The sequence below is a fragment of the Silene latifolia genome, chromosome 9, assembly GCF_048544455.1.
Source record: "Silene latifolia isolate original U9 population chromosome 9, ASM4854445v1, whole genome shotgun sequence".
Taxonomy (NCBI): domain Eukaryota; kingdom Viridiplantae; phylum Streptophyta; class Magnoliopsida; order Caryophyllales; family Caryophyllaceae; genus Silene; species Silene latifolia.
In genome coordinates, this window is record NC_133534.1 from 63,468,142 (window position 1) to 63,486,789 (window position 18,648).

At 40.9% G+C, this 18,648-nt stretch overlaps 1 protein-coding gene across 1 annotated transcript; it reads right to left on the reverse strand.

Moving 5' to 3' along the window:
* Positions 1–6,299: 6,299 nt before the first annotated feature.
* Positions 6,300–18,110, reverse strand: LOC141601129 (uncharacterized). Its single transcript, XM_074421396.1, has 3 exons — positions 17,592–18,110; positions 7,189–7,309; positions 6,300–6,367 (listed from the first exon to the last, which is right to left on the reverse strand). The coding sequence occupies exons 1-3, from the start codon at positions 18,108–18,110 to the stop codon at positions 6,300–6,302; spliced, it is 708 nt and encodes a 235-aa protein (XP_074277497.1).
* Between the last annotated feature and the right edge of the window lie 538 nt (positions 18,111–18,648).

Sequence of the window (18,648 nt, forward strand, 5' to 3'; positions counted from 1 at the left end):
TTTAATATTATTATATTTTAGTGCGCTAAATAATTTTAACACTAAAAATACGAATAATTAAATTTAACCTTTTATCATGGAGTCAAAGCCAGTCATGATTGCTCTACTCCTAACTCTTTTATTTATTATGGCAGAATACGGTTTTGCTATTGAATCTGTTCCTACACCTAGCCCTACCGCATCCGATGAATTCCAAAAATGTGCAACTGATTTAGGCAAAACTTGTGGAGATGTCATATCTAAATATATATTTGCTACCGGAAAAGATGTTTCAAAAGAGTGTTGTAGCGCTTTGTTAAATGTCGGAGAGGATTGTCACGATCTTCTAACAGAAGTGACGATTGTGTACTTGCATCTTCAGAAGAAACAAGCACGGGCAACTTGGGGTAAAAATGATGATGTTTGGCAACTTTGCAAGACATTTGGTCATGTTGGTGATAAGGCTTAAATTTATCTGAATTGTAATTTAAAACACACAATGAATAATAAGACGTATGCTCTTTAACATATTTGCGCAATTCGAATTATGTGGTTAATGCTATTATTATCTGGTAGTACTAGGTTGCATATATTTCACCAAAAAAATTGTTAGTTATGTCCTTTATCATAACGAAGACATAATTTGTTTACATTTCTTTCTTGCACTTAATCTTATTTCCCAACACCTGCTTTTAAAAATTTGAACTTTCACTATCTATTCAGTTAGTTTCACTATATAAACATACTCTTGTTTCATCTGTACTAGAGTTGGCAAACAATGACACATTCTGAAAAAACGACACAAACCTGACACGAAAACAATGATTTTTGGTTAAGGCTTAATGACCCATTAATATAATGGGGTCCACAGGAAACATGACACGATATTTAATTGGATTGGGTTGAGCTCTCTAAACACGAACCCGGCGGGAATGACCTATTTACTAAATTAATCCTATATTCCTTGATCCTCCATCACATAAATATAATTACACTTTCCAAAAATAGACATGACACAAAAACAAGGCACGATTCTGACACGAAATTAACGGGTTGAGATTGAGGCTTGATGAGTTGTTTATGTAAGTGGGCCGACAGAGATTTTATTGGGCCGGATTTGAGCATAAAGGCTTGTGACCCAATTACATGTGACACGAACACAACATAACCCGATCTGTTTGCCAAGTCTAACTAAAATTTTAAAGCGTCCATTATGAACTCTTTTAATACAAAGTATAACTTAGTATGATAAAAAAGATTAACTACCAATAGTTGGCCTCCACGCTTTTGATCGCATGTGAACTCTTGAAGTATGTTTAAATATAACGTTTCTCAAGTAATTTAAAAACAATTTCTGAAATTTGGTAATATTTCATGAAAGAAAAAGAAATATGACATATTAATATTATATAGGTCGTAAAGCGCTTTGTAACATTTGAACTAAACAACGTACTAAAGTTAAGTAACAATTTTCAATGCAAAGATTACATTCATTTACATGTGAAAAAGGTCAATGAAATAATCTAAGTTCCATTATGACGTATTGTCTGAATTGATAGTTATCTAAAACTTGTTAGTATAATAATGTTTTACGTAAACAATACTTTCAAATAAGAACACAAAAGCGGTCTTTAACGACTTTTTTGAACGGTTTTTCATAACCTTTTTAACAACCAGGAGACGCCCTTTGGGTCGTCGTCTGACTCGCGCCCCAAGAGGCTGTCTTCTTTCTTATTTAAAAACCTGGGCAGAGCCCTTCCCTCGCCAATAAGCTCGCGCCCCAATAGGGCTGTCTGGCACTGTTCTGTCTCATTCTGATATTTGTTTAGGACGATCCCGATTCCGGTTAATCCAAATACGTGACGGATCAGATTGACGAGATTGCTTTTTACACTTTGTCATTTGACACACTTTTTCAAATAAATGGATCGTGTTAAGCATCATAACCCGAATTTGGTAAATGGATGTTTAATTTCCGTTTCATATGCAAATCAATCTAAATCCAACTTTGACATCAATTTCTTGATATTTGGATAAACAAACCGACTTAGGAAATCTTCACATGTTAGGTTAAGACTTTTGGATGCGCATTCATGCATTTAAACCGTTTTATCAACTTTTGCACTTAAACAACCACGATCGATCAGTAGAGGTCGTTAACGCGGGCGGGATTGGGTGTCCGATTAAAGGGCTTCCCAATACGTACCCTCACCCCTTACTCAGAACCTTTGGATAGTGGATGACCTTATCCAGGGCGTACGAGAGTCATTTTAGGCATAAAATGTTAAAAGGGAGACGAGTCCTTATCTTTAGTACCTATGTCGAACACTGCTTTGTGCTTCGTTTGACCGAGGTATAAAGTAGATTTCGAACGGGTTCCAGGCATCCCATAATTGCTTGGTGCCGACTCCGAACATCTCTTGTATCGTTTCAGACCTTTGCCGAGACGAAACCGACCGATCTAAAGCGATCAGGTCGAAAGCATTTTTACGCCGCCGAGCGTGGCTTTCAAAAGACCGCTGCATATCCACAGTTTGGCTTGGCGTGCAGGTGGCCCGTGACTACGGACCGGTAGGTGGCCCAAATCCACAGACCGGCTTGTGGCCCATGTCCACAAATTGACGACTCTGCTGGGGAAAACTAGGACACTTGTGTCTTTGTGATCCTTAGAGGTGAAACTCGAACGAGGTCGTGGTTAAAAGTGCATTAATTGATATTATGGTCATTGTTCGGGTTCCTTATTCGGGCCCACAACCTAACCTTTATCGACCAATTGGCTCGTCTCGTCGGTGTGAGTTTTCTCATCCCCGCGTTTCGAATCTCTGTTGAGTCAAGCATACCGTTGACGTTACACATTTCTGTTTCGTCAAAGAGCTTTCATCACCTTTGAGTACGAGGCTAGGGCACCCTCCTTACACATTTTGTTTGGATTGGTATCCCTCTCGAAAATCGGGGTTTGATCGCTTGGTGTGTAACCCACCCTTTTAAGCCAAAACCCGTGTCAGCATTATGCATAATATAATGAAACTGTGAGTGCTTATGTGCTATGTGATCATAAGTCCTTCCGTGTCATTTTCAAACTTTCAAAAACACCTTTATGCGCCGTTATAATGGCCATTTCAAAACTCGGTCTTTCGCCGACCGTTGCTTTTCAACACGCCTTTCTAGGCCGTCGTAATGACGATTTTCAAACCCGGTTTTTCACAACCACTTTAACACGCCTTTCTTGGCCTTCGTAATGACGATTTTCAAACCCAGTTTTTCACAACCACTTTAAGACGCCTTTCTAAGCCATCGTAATGACGATTTTCAAACCCGGTTTTTTTCAACCGTTTCAACACGCCTTTTTAGGCCGTCGTAATGACGATTTTCAAACCTGGTTTTTATAACCATTTCAAATAAACCTTTTCATGCCGTTGTAATCACGATTTCAAACCTTGGTTTTCACAAACCATTTCAAAATACCCTTTTACATCGTCATAATGGCCGTTTCAAACCTTTGTCCCTCGTCGACCGTTGCATTCTCAAAGCGCCCTTTTACGCCGTCGTAATGACGAATTCTACCCTCGAATTTTCAAAATTCGAAATCAGTTTTCAAACCGTCGTAATGACGATTTCAACCCGTGCAACTTTCCAAATTTCAAATCTCGTTTTCGAAATCAAATTTGGCTTTTCTAAGCCGTCGTAATGACGATTTCAATTCTCACACTTTTCGATTTTCATGCCATCTTTCAAAGGTTAAAACGGTTTTCTAACCTGTCGTAATGACGAATTCAATCCTCACAATTTCCAATTTCAAATTATTTGAAAACAATATTAAACGTTTTAAAATTTCAATCCAATTTCAAATCATTTGAAAACAAATTTAACAGTTTTCAAATTTCAATTCAAAATCAAATCTTTGAAAACCAATTTAACCGTTTTCATATTTCAAATCAAAGCTCAATTTTTGAAAGCAAATTTAACCGTTTTCAAATTTCAATTCAAAATCAAAATTTTGAAAACAAATTTAACCGTTTTCAAATTTCGAATTCGAACTCAATCTTTTAAAACAAACTTAACCGTTTTAAAATTTTCAACCCAATTTTAAATTCTTTGAAAACGAATTTAACCGTTTTCATGGCCATTATGATGACGATTCCAAATTATTTAATTCTCTATTTTCAAATCCATGATTCGGGATTTCAATATCCGTCTTCGGAAACAAAACTTTGTTTTCAGAGCCGCCGCAATTTCAACTCAAATCGTCTTTTGAAAACAAACCTAAGACAACCATTTTGACTGGCCGACCTTCTAAAGATCCTTACTCTTCGGAAGCCGTCAATAGAATGACAAATGAATCTTTTTGAAAATTTCTATTTTTGAAAATTTCAGTCCACCTTTCTGATTGAGCCTCGAGTCGATTAGAGTCCAGTCGATTTCAAGTAAAGTCGTCTAGATAACGTTGAGTCTCCGCCGAAGTTAGTACCTACCTTCTGGTCTAGGTCGTGTCGCCTGATTGTCGAGACATCTTCAATGGCGTTAGCAGAGTCAAATCCTGTCGGGCTTTAAACCCGCATTTCCTCTACATTACGAGTCAAAGGTTAAGTTTGTGTATGTGTCTTGTCCAAACGGCGTCACGCCATCAACGCACATCAAAACTGAGTCAGAAGTCATCTATCTAGGCATCACTATCCCAAAGTCGACACTCGAGTCTAAATTCAAAGTCATGCAACAAGAGTTCAAACACAAGAGGTCATTCACGATCTTTAATGAACTCATAACCTAGTCACACTGTCGCGTCTTCACGACAAAACTGCTTTTTGTACATGTGTGTCGTACTTGCCTTTGTTTGTGCAATATGTTGCCAAGACAAGTTATAACGCCTATCGTTATGTCAATTAGGAATCCCTTGGGTGCCATCAATCGTCAACCAGGAATTCAAGAAGCTGATCAACCTTCATCTGCCATGACTTCTGCCGAAACCAACAACATGGTCCTGCGACTCCTAGCTACCATGTAAAACTTGAGCACTCGTCTCTCCCAAGTTGAGGACAAAATGATAAACGAGAATTTTCCCTATTCTGATATTGAGCAAAGGGTTAAGCTCCTTGAAAGCCGACTACATGCCAACGACAAAACCAACCCTGGTTGGAAAGCAACCAAAATCACTGAAGCCAATTCCTTAGGTGCTCCATCAACCAAAACCAGACAACCTCATAGGTCCTTCCCTGATCTGGGTATGCCTTATGCCGCAGCCTTGGAAAGGCTAATCTCCAAAGGAAAGCTCAAACCGATTGGTCCAACTCCAGACCCTCTACCAAACAAGCGAGGACGTAGTTGGGACGGAAAACTGTTTTGTCAATATCACCAAGGTCGCGGACATGACACCGAGATGTGTCTCCCCCTAAAAGGCGCCATCCTTGATATGATCGAAAAGGGTGAGTCACCATTATCTCCCTCAACAAACAACAAAAACAATCATCCTAAAAAACCTATTCGACACAGCCAGGAGTTTTCCCTAGACTGCTCTCATCTCATCTCTCCTGAGGATGAGAAAATTCATGCAATTGATGAGGATGACATACAAAGCGCTATAATGATGCTCTCCGTCTCCATCAACAACATATTCTCAAAACTGCACGTGGCTATCGATGATTTGAACACCCGGGTAGCTAATTTGGAGAAGAGGTTCGGTACTACCAAAAATGAAACTGGCCGTCAAGAAGAAAACCAACCCTCTGTTCACCAACCAACAGCTGTTGAAAATGAGTCATCCGATGGTTCCCATATCCATGAACCCACCAACAAAGAACACGAAATTGCCTCACCAAAATCCCTTTCAAAATATCAAGCAACATCCCAAAAACATCCCATTGACAACGATCAAATCCTGCTTCCGCCCAGGATTGACAAAAACAAAAACAAAACTCACAAAAACATACCAAAAAACACCAATGTTGGAACCATGGGAAAACATCAAAGGGTATTCACGGATCTGGGAATAACATATGGCACCGCTCTGGAGATACTTGCTTCAGAAGGAATGCTCCAACCCATTGGTTCAACTCCGGACAAAACCCGAACACAAAAGAGCCCAATCCTAGGATGGTAATACCTATTGCCAATACCATCAAGGCAAGGGCCATGACACCAAAACCTGTTTCAAACTCAAAAACGCCATTCAAGATATGATCGAGGCTGGCAAAATCATAATTGCACCTCTCAGTCAAGATAACCCTCCTGAATCTCTCAAGTCAAATAGTAAGGTTGAACGTTCTTAAAGGACATTCACTAGACTCAACACAACCTATAGTGCAGCTCTTCAAAAGCTTGAAGACCTACAACCAATCAGGCCTACTCTGGACCCGCGTGAACGCAGGAAAACCGGTTTCTGGGACGGCAGTGCCTATTGCCAATATCATCAAGGAAATGATCATGATACTGAAACATGCTTCAAACTGAAACATGCTATTCAAGATATGATCGACAACCATCAACTGATAGCTTCATCCCTAGGCCAACCAAGTGATGAAAACAACCCTAATGGACATCTCATTTTGCAGGGAGATAAAAGTCTTATAGACTATTATCCTTATATCATTCCCAACAACGAGAGTGAAGTGCTCAAGTGGGTCAATGATCAAGACCAGACATTCAAGCCGTCGGATGCTGCAAAATAGACCTGCGAGGAGGAAAGTGATGATTAGGGGTCCGTATCTACGATCAAGTCTGAGTCCGAGTCCGAGTCTTAGGCCTTCTCATATCTATCCTAGTGTATGTCCTTTTATTCCTTAGTGACAAACTGGGGACTGTCCCTATGAGTCACATGTATTCATCGAGTTTGTGCTAACATCCTATTTATCTAAATAAAAGCACGATTTCCATCTATCATATATTGTCCCCTTTACCATTTCCCGTTGACAACGAGAATTGATTTGAGAATTGATTTAAAACATACAATATGTTCTAATTCAATGTGAGTACACTCGAGTGACGCTCCGTACCGAGTAAGCAAAGGACTCGAAACTCCGTGTCCATTTTCTTTACCTATTCCATGTCTGGCAATAGAAACCTTTTATTAGCACCCAATCTAGAACGAGTTCTTATCAAAGGGATTCTATGACGAACCCAGATAACAAACCAGAACATCTCCTTGTTCATCATCAAGGACGGAAGGCAAGCCCATTCCCCACAAAAACATCCCATCACCAAGTATCAACCTCTTACCAACGGTTACATCCCTGTCTGCACCGTTACCTTCCCCGAACGACGGACGGCAAAGAACCAATACATCCAAGCCAAAAAAACAGGCGAAAACCAAAGCCAAAGCAAAAGCAAAAGCTAAAGCCTAAGCAGAAAAACAAAGACCAAAAGCCATTCAGCCAATGCAAAAGCCATCCAGCCGAAGAAAAAGCAAAACCCATAGTTAAATCAAAGCTACTCACCCAAGGCTAAAATCAAAGGCCCAAGCCAATAGCCATTCAAAGCCAAAGCCAAAGTCAAAGCTAAAGCAAAAACCAAAGCCAAAACAAAAGCAAAAGCCAAGGCTAAAGCCAAAACAAAAACAAAATAGTGAAATTCAAATTCGATATTTTTACGAATTTCAATGACAGAATCAAAAACCGTCATTTTCAAATCACAAATACAAAATAGCGAAATTCAAATTCGTTATAATCTCGAACGACGGGTTTAAAAACCGTCCTTTTTAAACAAAAATGAAATAGTGAAATTCAAATTCGTTATTTTCTCTCAATTCTAAACGGTGGAATTAAAACTGTCCTTTCAAACAAAAATTAAATAGCGAAATTCAAATTCGTTATTTTCCCACAATTTCAAATGACGAAAAAAAAAACCGTCACTTTTCAAACTTCGGACCAACAAGTCCAACACCAAAATACAAATTCCAGGACCAACAAGTCCGAAGCCCAGGACCCATGAGTCCAAAACACCAAGTCCAGGACCAACAAGTCCAAAGCCCGGGACCCATGAGTCCAAAACACCAAGTCCAAAGCCTCGGGTCAATAAGTCCAAAATACAAAGTCCAGGACCAACAAGTCCAAAGCCCAGGACCAATGAGTGCAACACACCAAATCCCGGACCGACAAGTCCAAAACACCAAACACCAAAACCTCAACCAACACTGCTTCACCCCTAAGTCCTTTTAGAGACTGCTACAGGGAGAGCTATCTAGGCTTCTGAGGATTCCCCTCAAGCTCGTAATATCACACCTTAACCTTTAAGGCCCAGACCTGGGATTCTTATTTACCAACCATTTCGTGCTCAGGCCACATCAAGCCTGAGACCCCATTCCGCACCACATTACAAGTCGTGACCCATCGGCTTAAATAACCACAAATACAAACTCCATATTTTTATCTGTCAAACAAGCCAATTATTACCAGGCTCCACATTCCATAATGCCGAAGCCATTTTCACCCTGACCCAGATACGGAGTCTTCAAAAAACTTTGCTCCCTGGAACGGGACATGCCCATTTCATTCTTGGAGTCCACTTTTTAGTGTGCTCACGTAACAAGAAACCTTTTTCACAAATTATGCCTCTTCGATTCATGATCAAGAGAGATTTCTATCCAACCAACCTTCGAGTCAACAAACGGAATTCACCGTCGGGACCCTCAGCTCCAGATTTTTATCTGTCAAACAAACTATCATCACCAAGCTCCACATTCCATAATGTCGAAGCCGTTTTCACCCTGACCCAGATACAGAGTCCTCAAATGCTTTGCTACCGAGAACGGGACATACCTAGTCTACCCTTAGGGTCCACTATTTAGTGTGCTCACATGATAAGGAACATTTTCACAAATTAGACCTCTTCGATTCATGATCAAGGAGGAATTATCTCAAATCAATTCCTCGAGTCACCAAACGTAGTTTACCGCCGTGACCCTCACACTTTAAGGTCCTAACAACTCGCTTAGGCACATATTCAGACGAGTCACCAAACGGAATTTACCGTCGTGACCCTCACACTTTAAGGTCCTAGCAACTCGCTTAGGCACACATTCAAACGAATCACCAAACGAAATTTACCGTCGTGACCCTCACACTTTAAGGTCCTAGCAACTCGCTTAGGCACACATTCAGACGAGTCACCAAACGGAATTTAGCGTCATGACCCTCACACTTTAAGTGTAATACCCCCATTTAATCAAGAGCCTTTACTAGACATTCCTAGTTAAATAGGTGTTTTACCATCTCAGTTTCCTGAGGCAGTAGTTACAAAGTATAGCAATCCAAAGTACTTTATTAATTAAATTACTCAAATGGTCTTATTACAACTTAAATAAAATACGATCTTAAATTAAATTACAAAACTCGCAGCGGAAAATATATGTAACTAAGTCTTTATTACATCTTCTATAAAACTCGTGAAGGTCTCTATCTTTGACTCGTCAGTCCACTCATCCCAATCTGTAACCTGCCAATCAAACTGCTCCCCAATATTGGTTCATCACAGCTGTTTACCGAATACATGTCAACCCAACGGTTGAGTAGGAATAGCTAAACAAAAACAATAAATGAATACAAGAAAATATTAAATGCAAATGAAATGCATGCTCATGATCATCCTCTGAGGCTCCCGTTCATCCCGCTTATCCCTGGCCGAGGTAATCTCAATAACATCCCAGAGACAAGTCCTGCAGAACCAGCCTGGGGAAACCAATGCAAGTGCTTATGATATGAAATGCAAACAATTGAGCTATACAACATTCTTACCATCTCAGACACGAGGCTGAGGAAACCAATAGTATAATTCATCTCAGACACGAGCTGAGACAGTCATAAATCAAATCATCTCGATACAACCAACCAACAACCATATATCATCCATCTCAATTCCAAACAATTCAACCAATACAATCAGATAATATCATTCAAGTAAACATTAAAGTGATTGAGTAGCTATCCTACCTCGATAGCGAATTCTGAGTCCAAGCAATATAATGATAATAAATATAGTCACAAGCGTTCTTCCGTAAGTCCAATACCTATCCAATTATTATAACATAATAATTATAAACATATCTCGCTTAATTAATTATTTAATTAATTATAAGTTCACGACTCAATTTTTAAAACCCGTCACCTAAGTAAATGGGGTAATATTAATATTTATATTTATACCCAAAAGCCAGTTAGTTAATACTATACGAATTAATTAATAGTCAAAACCCGTTTCACTATCAATTAGTTAATTAAATATATTTACGAATTAAACGAGTTATTAATAATACTTGAGACGGTTCCATCTAGCTAACTGTCCCATCCCCTTACTTGTACCCGGCTCCCTCCTTCTCCAACACCGAACCACCATCAAGGTCAGGTTGTGGCAGCCACCACCTCTACCACGCCTGGCCAGCCTACCACCACGCTACAACCACCAAGCCCACACCAAGCAAACACCTTCCTCCTCCAAACTCAACTCAACACCGAACCAATTCCCTTCCTTCCCTCTTATTAGCCTCGACTCAACCCTAACCCAACACCACGACTGCCACCGTAGTCAGCCACCAACCCACGGTGGAGCCCATCATCGACCTAGGGCGGGGTCGAACCCAGTGGAGAAAGCCGAGTCTTCAACCTGCATACAACAACTCGCGACACAACACAGTACAGCTACCATTACCGCCACCAACCACCACAACTACCATCAAAACTGACCCCTAACCACCCACAGCTACCGGTCCTACCCTTACCCAGGTCAGGGTTCCGTCAAATTGGGTTATGGGTCAATGGTTTCTCCTTATTTGTCACGGTTCACCAACAAACAACAAGAACAACACGGCATCACCACTACCTCCGACGCCCCCTACCACCATGTCAGGCGCCACCACCAGCCTCAAACAACCACACGCCACCCTATGAACCCCTACCCAGAACCGAGTCAGGTCACGTCTAGCCTTAGGTTGGGTTTTGGGTCTCCTAATCGTGATTAGTGTTCAACAGTCTATTACAGCAATTGAAATTACACTATTAATAAGTCACGGTCAACGTAGGTCAACGTCTAGTCAAGATGGTCAACGGTCGAGTCTAGGTCAAGTTTATGGTCAAGGTCGGATCAATATATTATTTTATTAATTTAATTATAAGAAATAGTTTATGAGACGGTTACCTTAAGACGGTTGTAAGATAGATGTGAAGCTCCGTTTTCTTCTTATATTTCTCTCCTACTTTTAATTGTGATTTATGTGAATACAAGTGACAAAAGAATAGCTAGAGAGTCCTATTTATACTAATAGGTAGGTGGAGGAACTTTCCTTATCTTATTAGGTAATATTATTATTATCTCATATTAATACCGTATAAAATACTTGTTACCTTAATTATCTTATACTACCGTCACCATATATATTTATACTAGTATGCATCACATGTATACATCCTCCATCATATATGGATTATTTAATTATTATTTTCCGTCTCATAATTACATGTCTCAATAATTAATAAATAATTAATATAAAATATCCATTTCCATAAATCCCATTTCAATAAAATGATGTTGACCAACCTTTGACCAACTACTTTCACAACATTTCCACAACCGCATTTCCAGCTTTCAATCATCAGAACTACGATCTGGTTTGATTTCACACCACATGAATACGTAGGCAGTCCTTCAAGGACACAACCATACAACTCAAAATCAATTATCAACACACACTCAGAACTACGATCTGGTTTGATTTCGCAAACACGCGAATACGTAGGCAGTCCCCCAACAAGGACACAACCACATATCCCTTTCAAAACAGTTCCAATTTTTAACCCTCGAAAAAACAGCTCAGAACTACGATCTGGTTTGATTTCGTAAACACGCCAAGACGTAGGCAGTCCCCCAACAAGGACACAACCGCACACCCATTTCCATCTCAACCATCAACATCAATCCTCAAAAGCAGCCCACCAAGCTGCAAAAATTAACCTAACACCTCTTTACTGGTGGCTTCTTCCTTAGGACGTCGCCTATTCCTCCTTTTGCCAAATTACCATCTTCTCACTCTGGGGGCCTCTCTCTCAAGACGCCACCCGTCATTTATCCTCAAACGTCTTTTGAGACTCAACTACAGTCCAAAATAAACCACCTTTAGCCTAGTGCTCGGTTTGGACGATGGCAAGGTCTTGGTTCCGCTCTTCGAATCATCATGCCTCAGGGAGCGATCTCAAACAAGCGAACGGAGGCAAAGATGTGTGGAAAGATAATCAATTTGTGTTCCCCAGCCAAGCGGACCTTCTACCTCAAGGATTTCATACGCGTTGTCACCCTTTCTTGGCTAGGAGTTGCACTTACGTATGCAAAGTCTGTCAGAGTCACCCCCGTGTCATGACGATACTGAGTTCGTATCACGTCAGTCTGTCAGTATGCGTCCGTATGAGTCAATGTCGCAACGGTCACGTGTCTCCAATCAATCAAATCTCGGATCTACGAGTAGCAAGACTCAATTTTAAGCTTCACAACTTTCAAAATTTTTATCTCCCCTCGCGTGAGATATTACATGCTAGTTGCTTATGTGTTAATTTCTCACATGCTTATGTGCTTACGTGGTTATATTCTTCCATGTTATGTGCTTTTCTATGCGACTGCGGATTTTTGTGGTCACTAACCATGCAGGTAATCTTGAGAAGACAAACGTACTCCAACTAAGTATTGGGTTCTTCCCAACAAACGCCGACTCATCAAGTCCAAGGGCTTTAACCCCGTCGACTAAATGGCATACACTACCTCCTAACGAGCGACAACTCATATCCCCGACGAGTCCTGAGAAGTTTCTAACTCCCCAGCGAGTGCCGATTTTCAAATGGAAGTCACACAGGTCTTTCAAAGGTCCTCACAATACCATTCATGATGCCGACGCAGCGCTCTCCCTAAATGGTTTTCCAGACAGCCTTGCTTAGATGATTTATTCCCACGGAGTTCGTTTAGAACCCCCAGCAAGTTGGAGTTCATCGCTCCCTAGCCGAACCTATCAACGTCAACCTGGTTGGAATCCATTACCAGGCAATAACTTGAAATAAGCCCGATGTTTCAGGCTATTTCCCACAGTCAATCATCTGACCAAAATAGCTGGCGAGCCTCACAATGCACATTCAACATGGCTCGCGAGCCTCAAAACGCATCACCTTCAACATAGCTGGCGAGCATTCGCGTTCACATAAGAAGCAATTCAAGGACATATCCTGAAGATGCCTCAGGTATAACTACTTCCTATGGCTGCCGAGCCTCAAAACACACCTTCAATACGGCTGGCGAGCATTTGTGCGCAAACAAGAATAAATTCAAGGACATATCCCGAAGATGCCTCAGGTATGACTCATTCTTATGGCTGGCGAGCCTTTATACGTAGTCTAATAGAGTTTAAATGACCCGAAAGTCGACAGACTCTAAACTGTTCCCGACGGCAAGTCCTTGACTCGAATCCCCGAGTCGCCTCGACGTCGCCCTTCCCGACGGCAGGTCCTTGGCTCAAACCCTTTTGAGTCGCCTCGACATCGCAATGGTCTTCAGGTTGTAATCTTCGATTGACCTGGAGGCCATACTTTGTCTTTCGCCTCGTCCAAGCCTCAGTCAAAGTGGGGGCACTGTAGATACCCAGTATCTGCACCTCCCAAAAACCACCCGATGATGATAGGACTATAATGTGTTTTTGATATGCGTGCTTGGATTGGCTATACATGAGACGGTTTAATACACTACTCGAATATGAAAAATGATTTCAAAAGTTTTCTAACTTCATTTGCATTAAAATAACACTATTTAGAGTTAAAACCGTCTTCGGACCCAAAACCCACTTAGAAACCCGCAACTCGAGTCAACCTGAGTCAACCCGAGTCAACCCAAATCTCGAATGTCGAAAATAATTCCATGAATGGTTTTATCTGTCCATTTGAATTAAAATGACCCTAATTAGAGTCAAAATCGAAACCGGGCAAAAAACCAACTCGAAATTCAAATCCCGACTCACACGGGTCAAACCCGAGTCAAGGACACAAAATACCTACCCCAAATAACACCCAAGAGTAAGCTTACACAGCTAAGCAACCATCAAAGACCACAAATCAAAACTAACAAAATATTGGTTAGAACAAATGGAAAATCCAAATTTCTGAAAGGGACAGTACACCCCTTTCGGTCACTAGGTAGCTCGCGCCTCTTTAGGGTGTCTGCTTAGCCTCCAAGCAAACTCAACCGACCTACCATCCCACATTTCTCTATAAATACCAACCTTCACACACCACAATACTCACGTGAGTGTCCGCCCCCTCACCTCTCTCTTAAACTTCTAGACCCGACGTCCTAAGTCACAAAATCGACACGTGTTTACGACCTACCGATCGTAAACACGAGCCTTACACATTTTGTTAGGTACCGTCGCCGTGCATTCGACCGACCCATTTGACCAACTCAATTCATCAATCAACATGTTTTAATTAACATATTTTCAAAACCAAATCCTTTTTTAAGGCACTCTTTTAAACTTCTTTGATCGCGAGTAGTCGCTACGAGAAAACCGTCTCTAAAGTCGTCTACGTCGCAAACATTAATACACGTAAGTTTGAGGGTGTAAATATCTTATTTATTTCATGTCTTTACTGTTTTTATGAGTTTATATGCACGAACAATGCATAACACGATTCAAATATAGGTTAAACGAGCCAAAACCGTGTTTTGGCCCGAGACAGAAGCCCTTTGCTATGCAAAGAGGCTCGCGCCTCTTGTGGGTTCTCGGGTCAGACTCAAACGTGTTTGTTCTCGTCTTTCCTCTTTATTCCATTTCTTGTTTGCAATCGGTTTTTACCATTTCAAATGTTTCAAATCGTTTTTATGACAAACTTTTTAACCATAAATCATAATCACCCTTGGTTCCATATACCACAGTTTAATCTGTGACTCGGTGATATTAATTGTTTAATTACATTTTAAAGGAAATTCTTTTCTTTTATTTACCATTTTAATTCATTTTTATGATACATATTTTGACCATTACAAAAATCATCCTTGGTTCTTTATACCATGACGGTTTATCTGTGACTCGATGATGTTATTGGTTAATTACAAATTAAAGGGTATTTTAACCACTTTTATTTTATTTACCATTTTTCTCATTTGTTTACATTTGTAAATATATTAGTCATACTTCATAATCATCCTTGGTTCTTTATACCATGTCGGTTTAATCCGAGTACGGTGATAAATATCGACTAATTACAAATAAATGAACTTAACATAATTAGTTCACATCAAACATTTTACATTTTTATTTGTAAACTATACTTTTCAAACTTGCAAATCTGACGACGGATATTACTAATATAATAGTAATTATTCCGAGTCATCCAAACAATACTTTCAAATAAGAAAACAAAAGCGGACTTTAACGACCTTTTAGAACGGGTTTTCATAACCTTTTTAACAACCAGGAGACGCCCTTTGGGTCGTCGCCTGACTCGTGCCCCAAGAGGCTGTTTGCTTTCTTATTTAAAAACTTGGGCAGAGCCCTTCCCTCGCCAATAGGCTGGCGCCCCAATGGGGCTGCCTGGCACTGTTCTGTCTCATTTTGATATTTCTCTAGGACGATCCCGATTCCGGTTAATCCGAATACGTGACAGATCAGATTGACGAGATTGCTTTTTACACTTTCTCATTTGACACACTTTTTCAAATAAATGGATCGTGTTAAGCATCATAACCAGAATTTGGTAAATGGATGTTTAATTTCCATTTCATATGCAAATCAATCTAAATCCAACTTTGACATTAATTTCTTGATATTTGGATAAACAAACCGACTTAGGAAATATTCACATGTTAGGTTAAGACTTTTGGATGCGCATTCATGCATTTAAACCGTTTTATCAACTTTTGCACTTAAACAACCACGATCGATCAGTAGAAGCCGCTAGCGCGGGCGGGATTGGGTGTCCGATTAAAGGGCTTCCCAATACGTACCCTCACCCCTTACTCAGAACCTTTGGATAGTAGATGATGTAACACCCCCTCATACCAAGGTGCCTTACCAGGACCACCCTACCATGAAAGTGCGTTACCATCTCGGTTGCCCGAGGTTAGTACATACCAAAAGCGTCTGAATTGAGCACTATTATTAAAGTACTGTGAAATGTAAAGTTTACAATATCCAAAACCAAATGTTGTTAAACAAAATACAACTTCAAAGTCTTAACATTAAAGGAAAATCCACTAAGACTCAGACGGTGATGCTATGACTCGAGGTGGCAAATCTCCCAAGATAATCTCCAAGCTCTCACTAGCAATACCTGTCAAGCCTGCTCACCATCCCCGAATGGATCACCGCAGATTCCACAAATAACAACGGGGTCAGTATTACTCAACAAATAAGACAAACAAATGCAATACTCGACTGATCATCATCAATTCCCAAACATCCAAGCTCACATAGTAACCGACTACACACCAAAGTGTGTAGCCCTGCCAGATTACCCATCGCAACAGGTAATCCTCGCCGCCAGTGGGTGACCGCAGCCGATCCCACCTAGTCCAGCTCCTCAACGAGCGACAACGATCCCTGTCCCTTAATGTGCACATCCCCTCCCGTGGCGGGTTCCACAGAGGGCGAACTAGGGTGTGAAGCCACTCCTGCAAGTGACTCCACCACAATCACAATCACATGACATCACAGTCATCTCAATCCCCTCACACCAACACTTTGTCACAAAACCTCCATACTACGATGATCAACGAGACAACGATAATTACAACATATCATGCAAAGCACAAGAACCGAGTAGGAAACCCTACCTTAGCAATCAACAAAGAGATGCAACATGAAAAATCAAAAAGGCTCCTCTACGAAGTCTTCTCCTATACAATGATCATGCAACACGATTACACTTTGTACAATTCCCAAAATCTTATTCTCATATAAATGTACAGTACCCACAAAAGTACAAATAATCACGAAGATAGAACTTACCAACAGTGCAACGAGAACCTATACGCAAGAATCACGACGATTACCCACACAATGACGCCACGAAATGCTTAAGAGAAGGATTAGGGAATGATTTGGGTGTGATTAGGGTAACGTAGAAATGATAAAGCTTTTGAAATGATATTAGAAACTGACGCGGAAATATAAAATACCCTAAACATTCCCTAATAAAACCGTCGAAATAACACTCCGCCAAACCGGACACTCAGTCGAGTAAGTGCATACTCGGCCGAGTGTCCAAAACTCGGTCGAGTATTTACTATACTCGACCGAGTATTCCTCGGCAGAACCAAAATAACCCACAGCCAAAGCACTACTCGGCCGAGTAGGCTCTACTCGGTGGAGTAGTCACCAAGGAAAATCCGTAGTGTTACAATCTTCCCCCCTAAAAAGAACTTCGTCCCGAAGTTCACACTCTACTATACAAGCAAGCATAACACTACGTCACAAGACTATACGTCACAAGACTATACCAATTACATAAGACAACTCCAAGGAACTATACAAGCACCACAACAAGTTACCACAAAATCATATCCCGACTCGAACCAACAAAGAAAAACAAAACAAAACACCATCGCGACCATCTCCTCCCCCCTTAAAAAGACAACGGTTACGTCCCCGTAACCAAACATACCTGATCAAAAAGGTTAGGAAAACGTTCTCGCATAGCTTCCTCAGGTTCCCATGTGGCTTCCTCCACATTATGATTAGACCAAAGGACCTTGAGTAAGACCGTCTCACCATTCCGGGTCTTACGAACCTTGCGATCAAGAATCTCCTTAGGAATCTCGTCATAGGACAAGGATTCATCAAGTTCGATGTTCTCCATCTCGAGGATATGCGACGGATCACTCACATACTTCCGGAGTTGAGATACATGAAAAACATTGTGCACTCTATCCAAAGCTGGTGGTAAAGCTAACCTGTAGGCTACCTCGCCAACACGGTCCAAAATTTCATAAGGACCTATAAACTTTTGGCTTAGCTTACCCTTTTTCCCAAACCTCATAACACCTCGCATAGGTGACACTTTCAAAAGAACCTTGTCACCTACCGCAAACTCAATGTCCCTGCGGTGTAAGTCGGCGTAGCTCTTCTGGCGATCTTGAGCTGCTCTCATCTTTTGGCGAATCAACTGGATTTGCTCAATCATATCTTGAACCAATTGTGGCCCTAAAACCACTGCCTCGGAACTATCATCCCAACAAACTGGACTTCGGCATTTTCGGCCATACAAAGCTTCAAAAGGTGCCATCCCAATGCTTGTATGATAACTATTATTGTATGAAAACTCGATTAAATCAAGTCTGTCTTCCCAACTGCCCCCAAAGTCCATAACACATGCCCTTAGCATGTCTTCTAAGGTCTTGATGGTCCGTTCTGTCTGACCATCGGTTGCCGGATGAAAAGCTATACTCATTTTCAACGTTGTACACATCAACTCTTGCAGTTCTTGCCAAAACTTCGATATGAACCTCGCATCACGATCAGAAACGATATCTTTCGGGATACCATGTAACCGAACCACATGCTTTCTGTAACCCAAAGCCAGCTGCATCTTAGACCAAGTATCCTTCATGGGAACGAAATGGGCTGACTTGGTCAACCGATCCACAATCACCCAAATCATATTATTACCTTGTTGTGACCTAGGTAACCCCACAATAAAGTCCATGGAGATCGACTCCCAC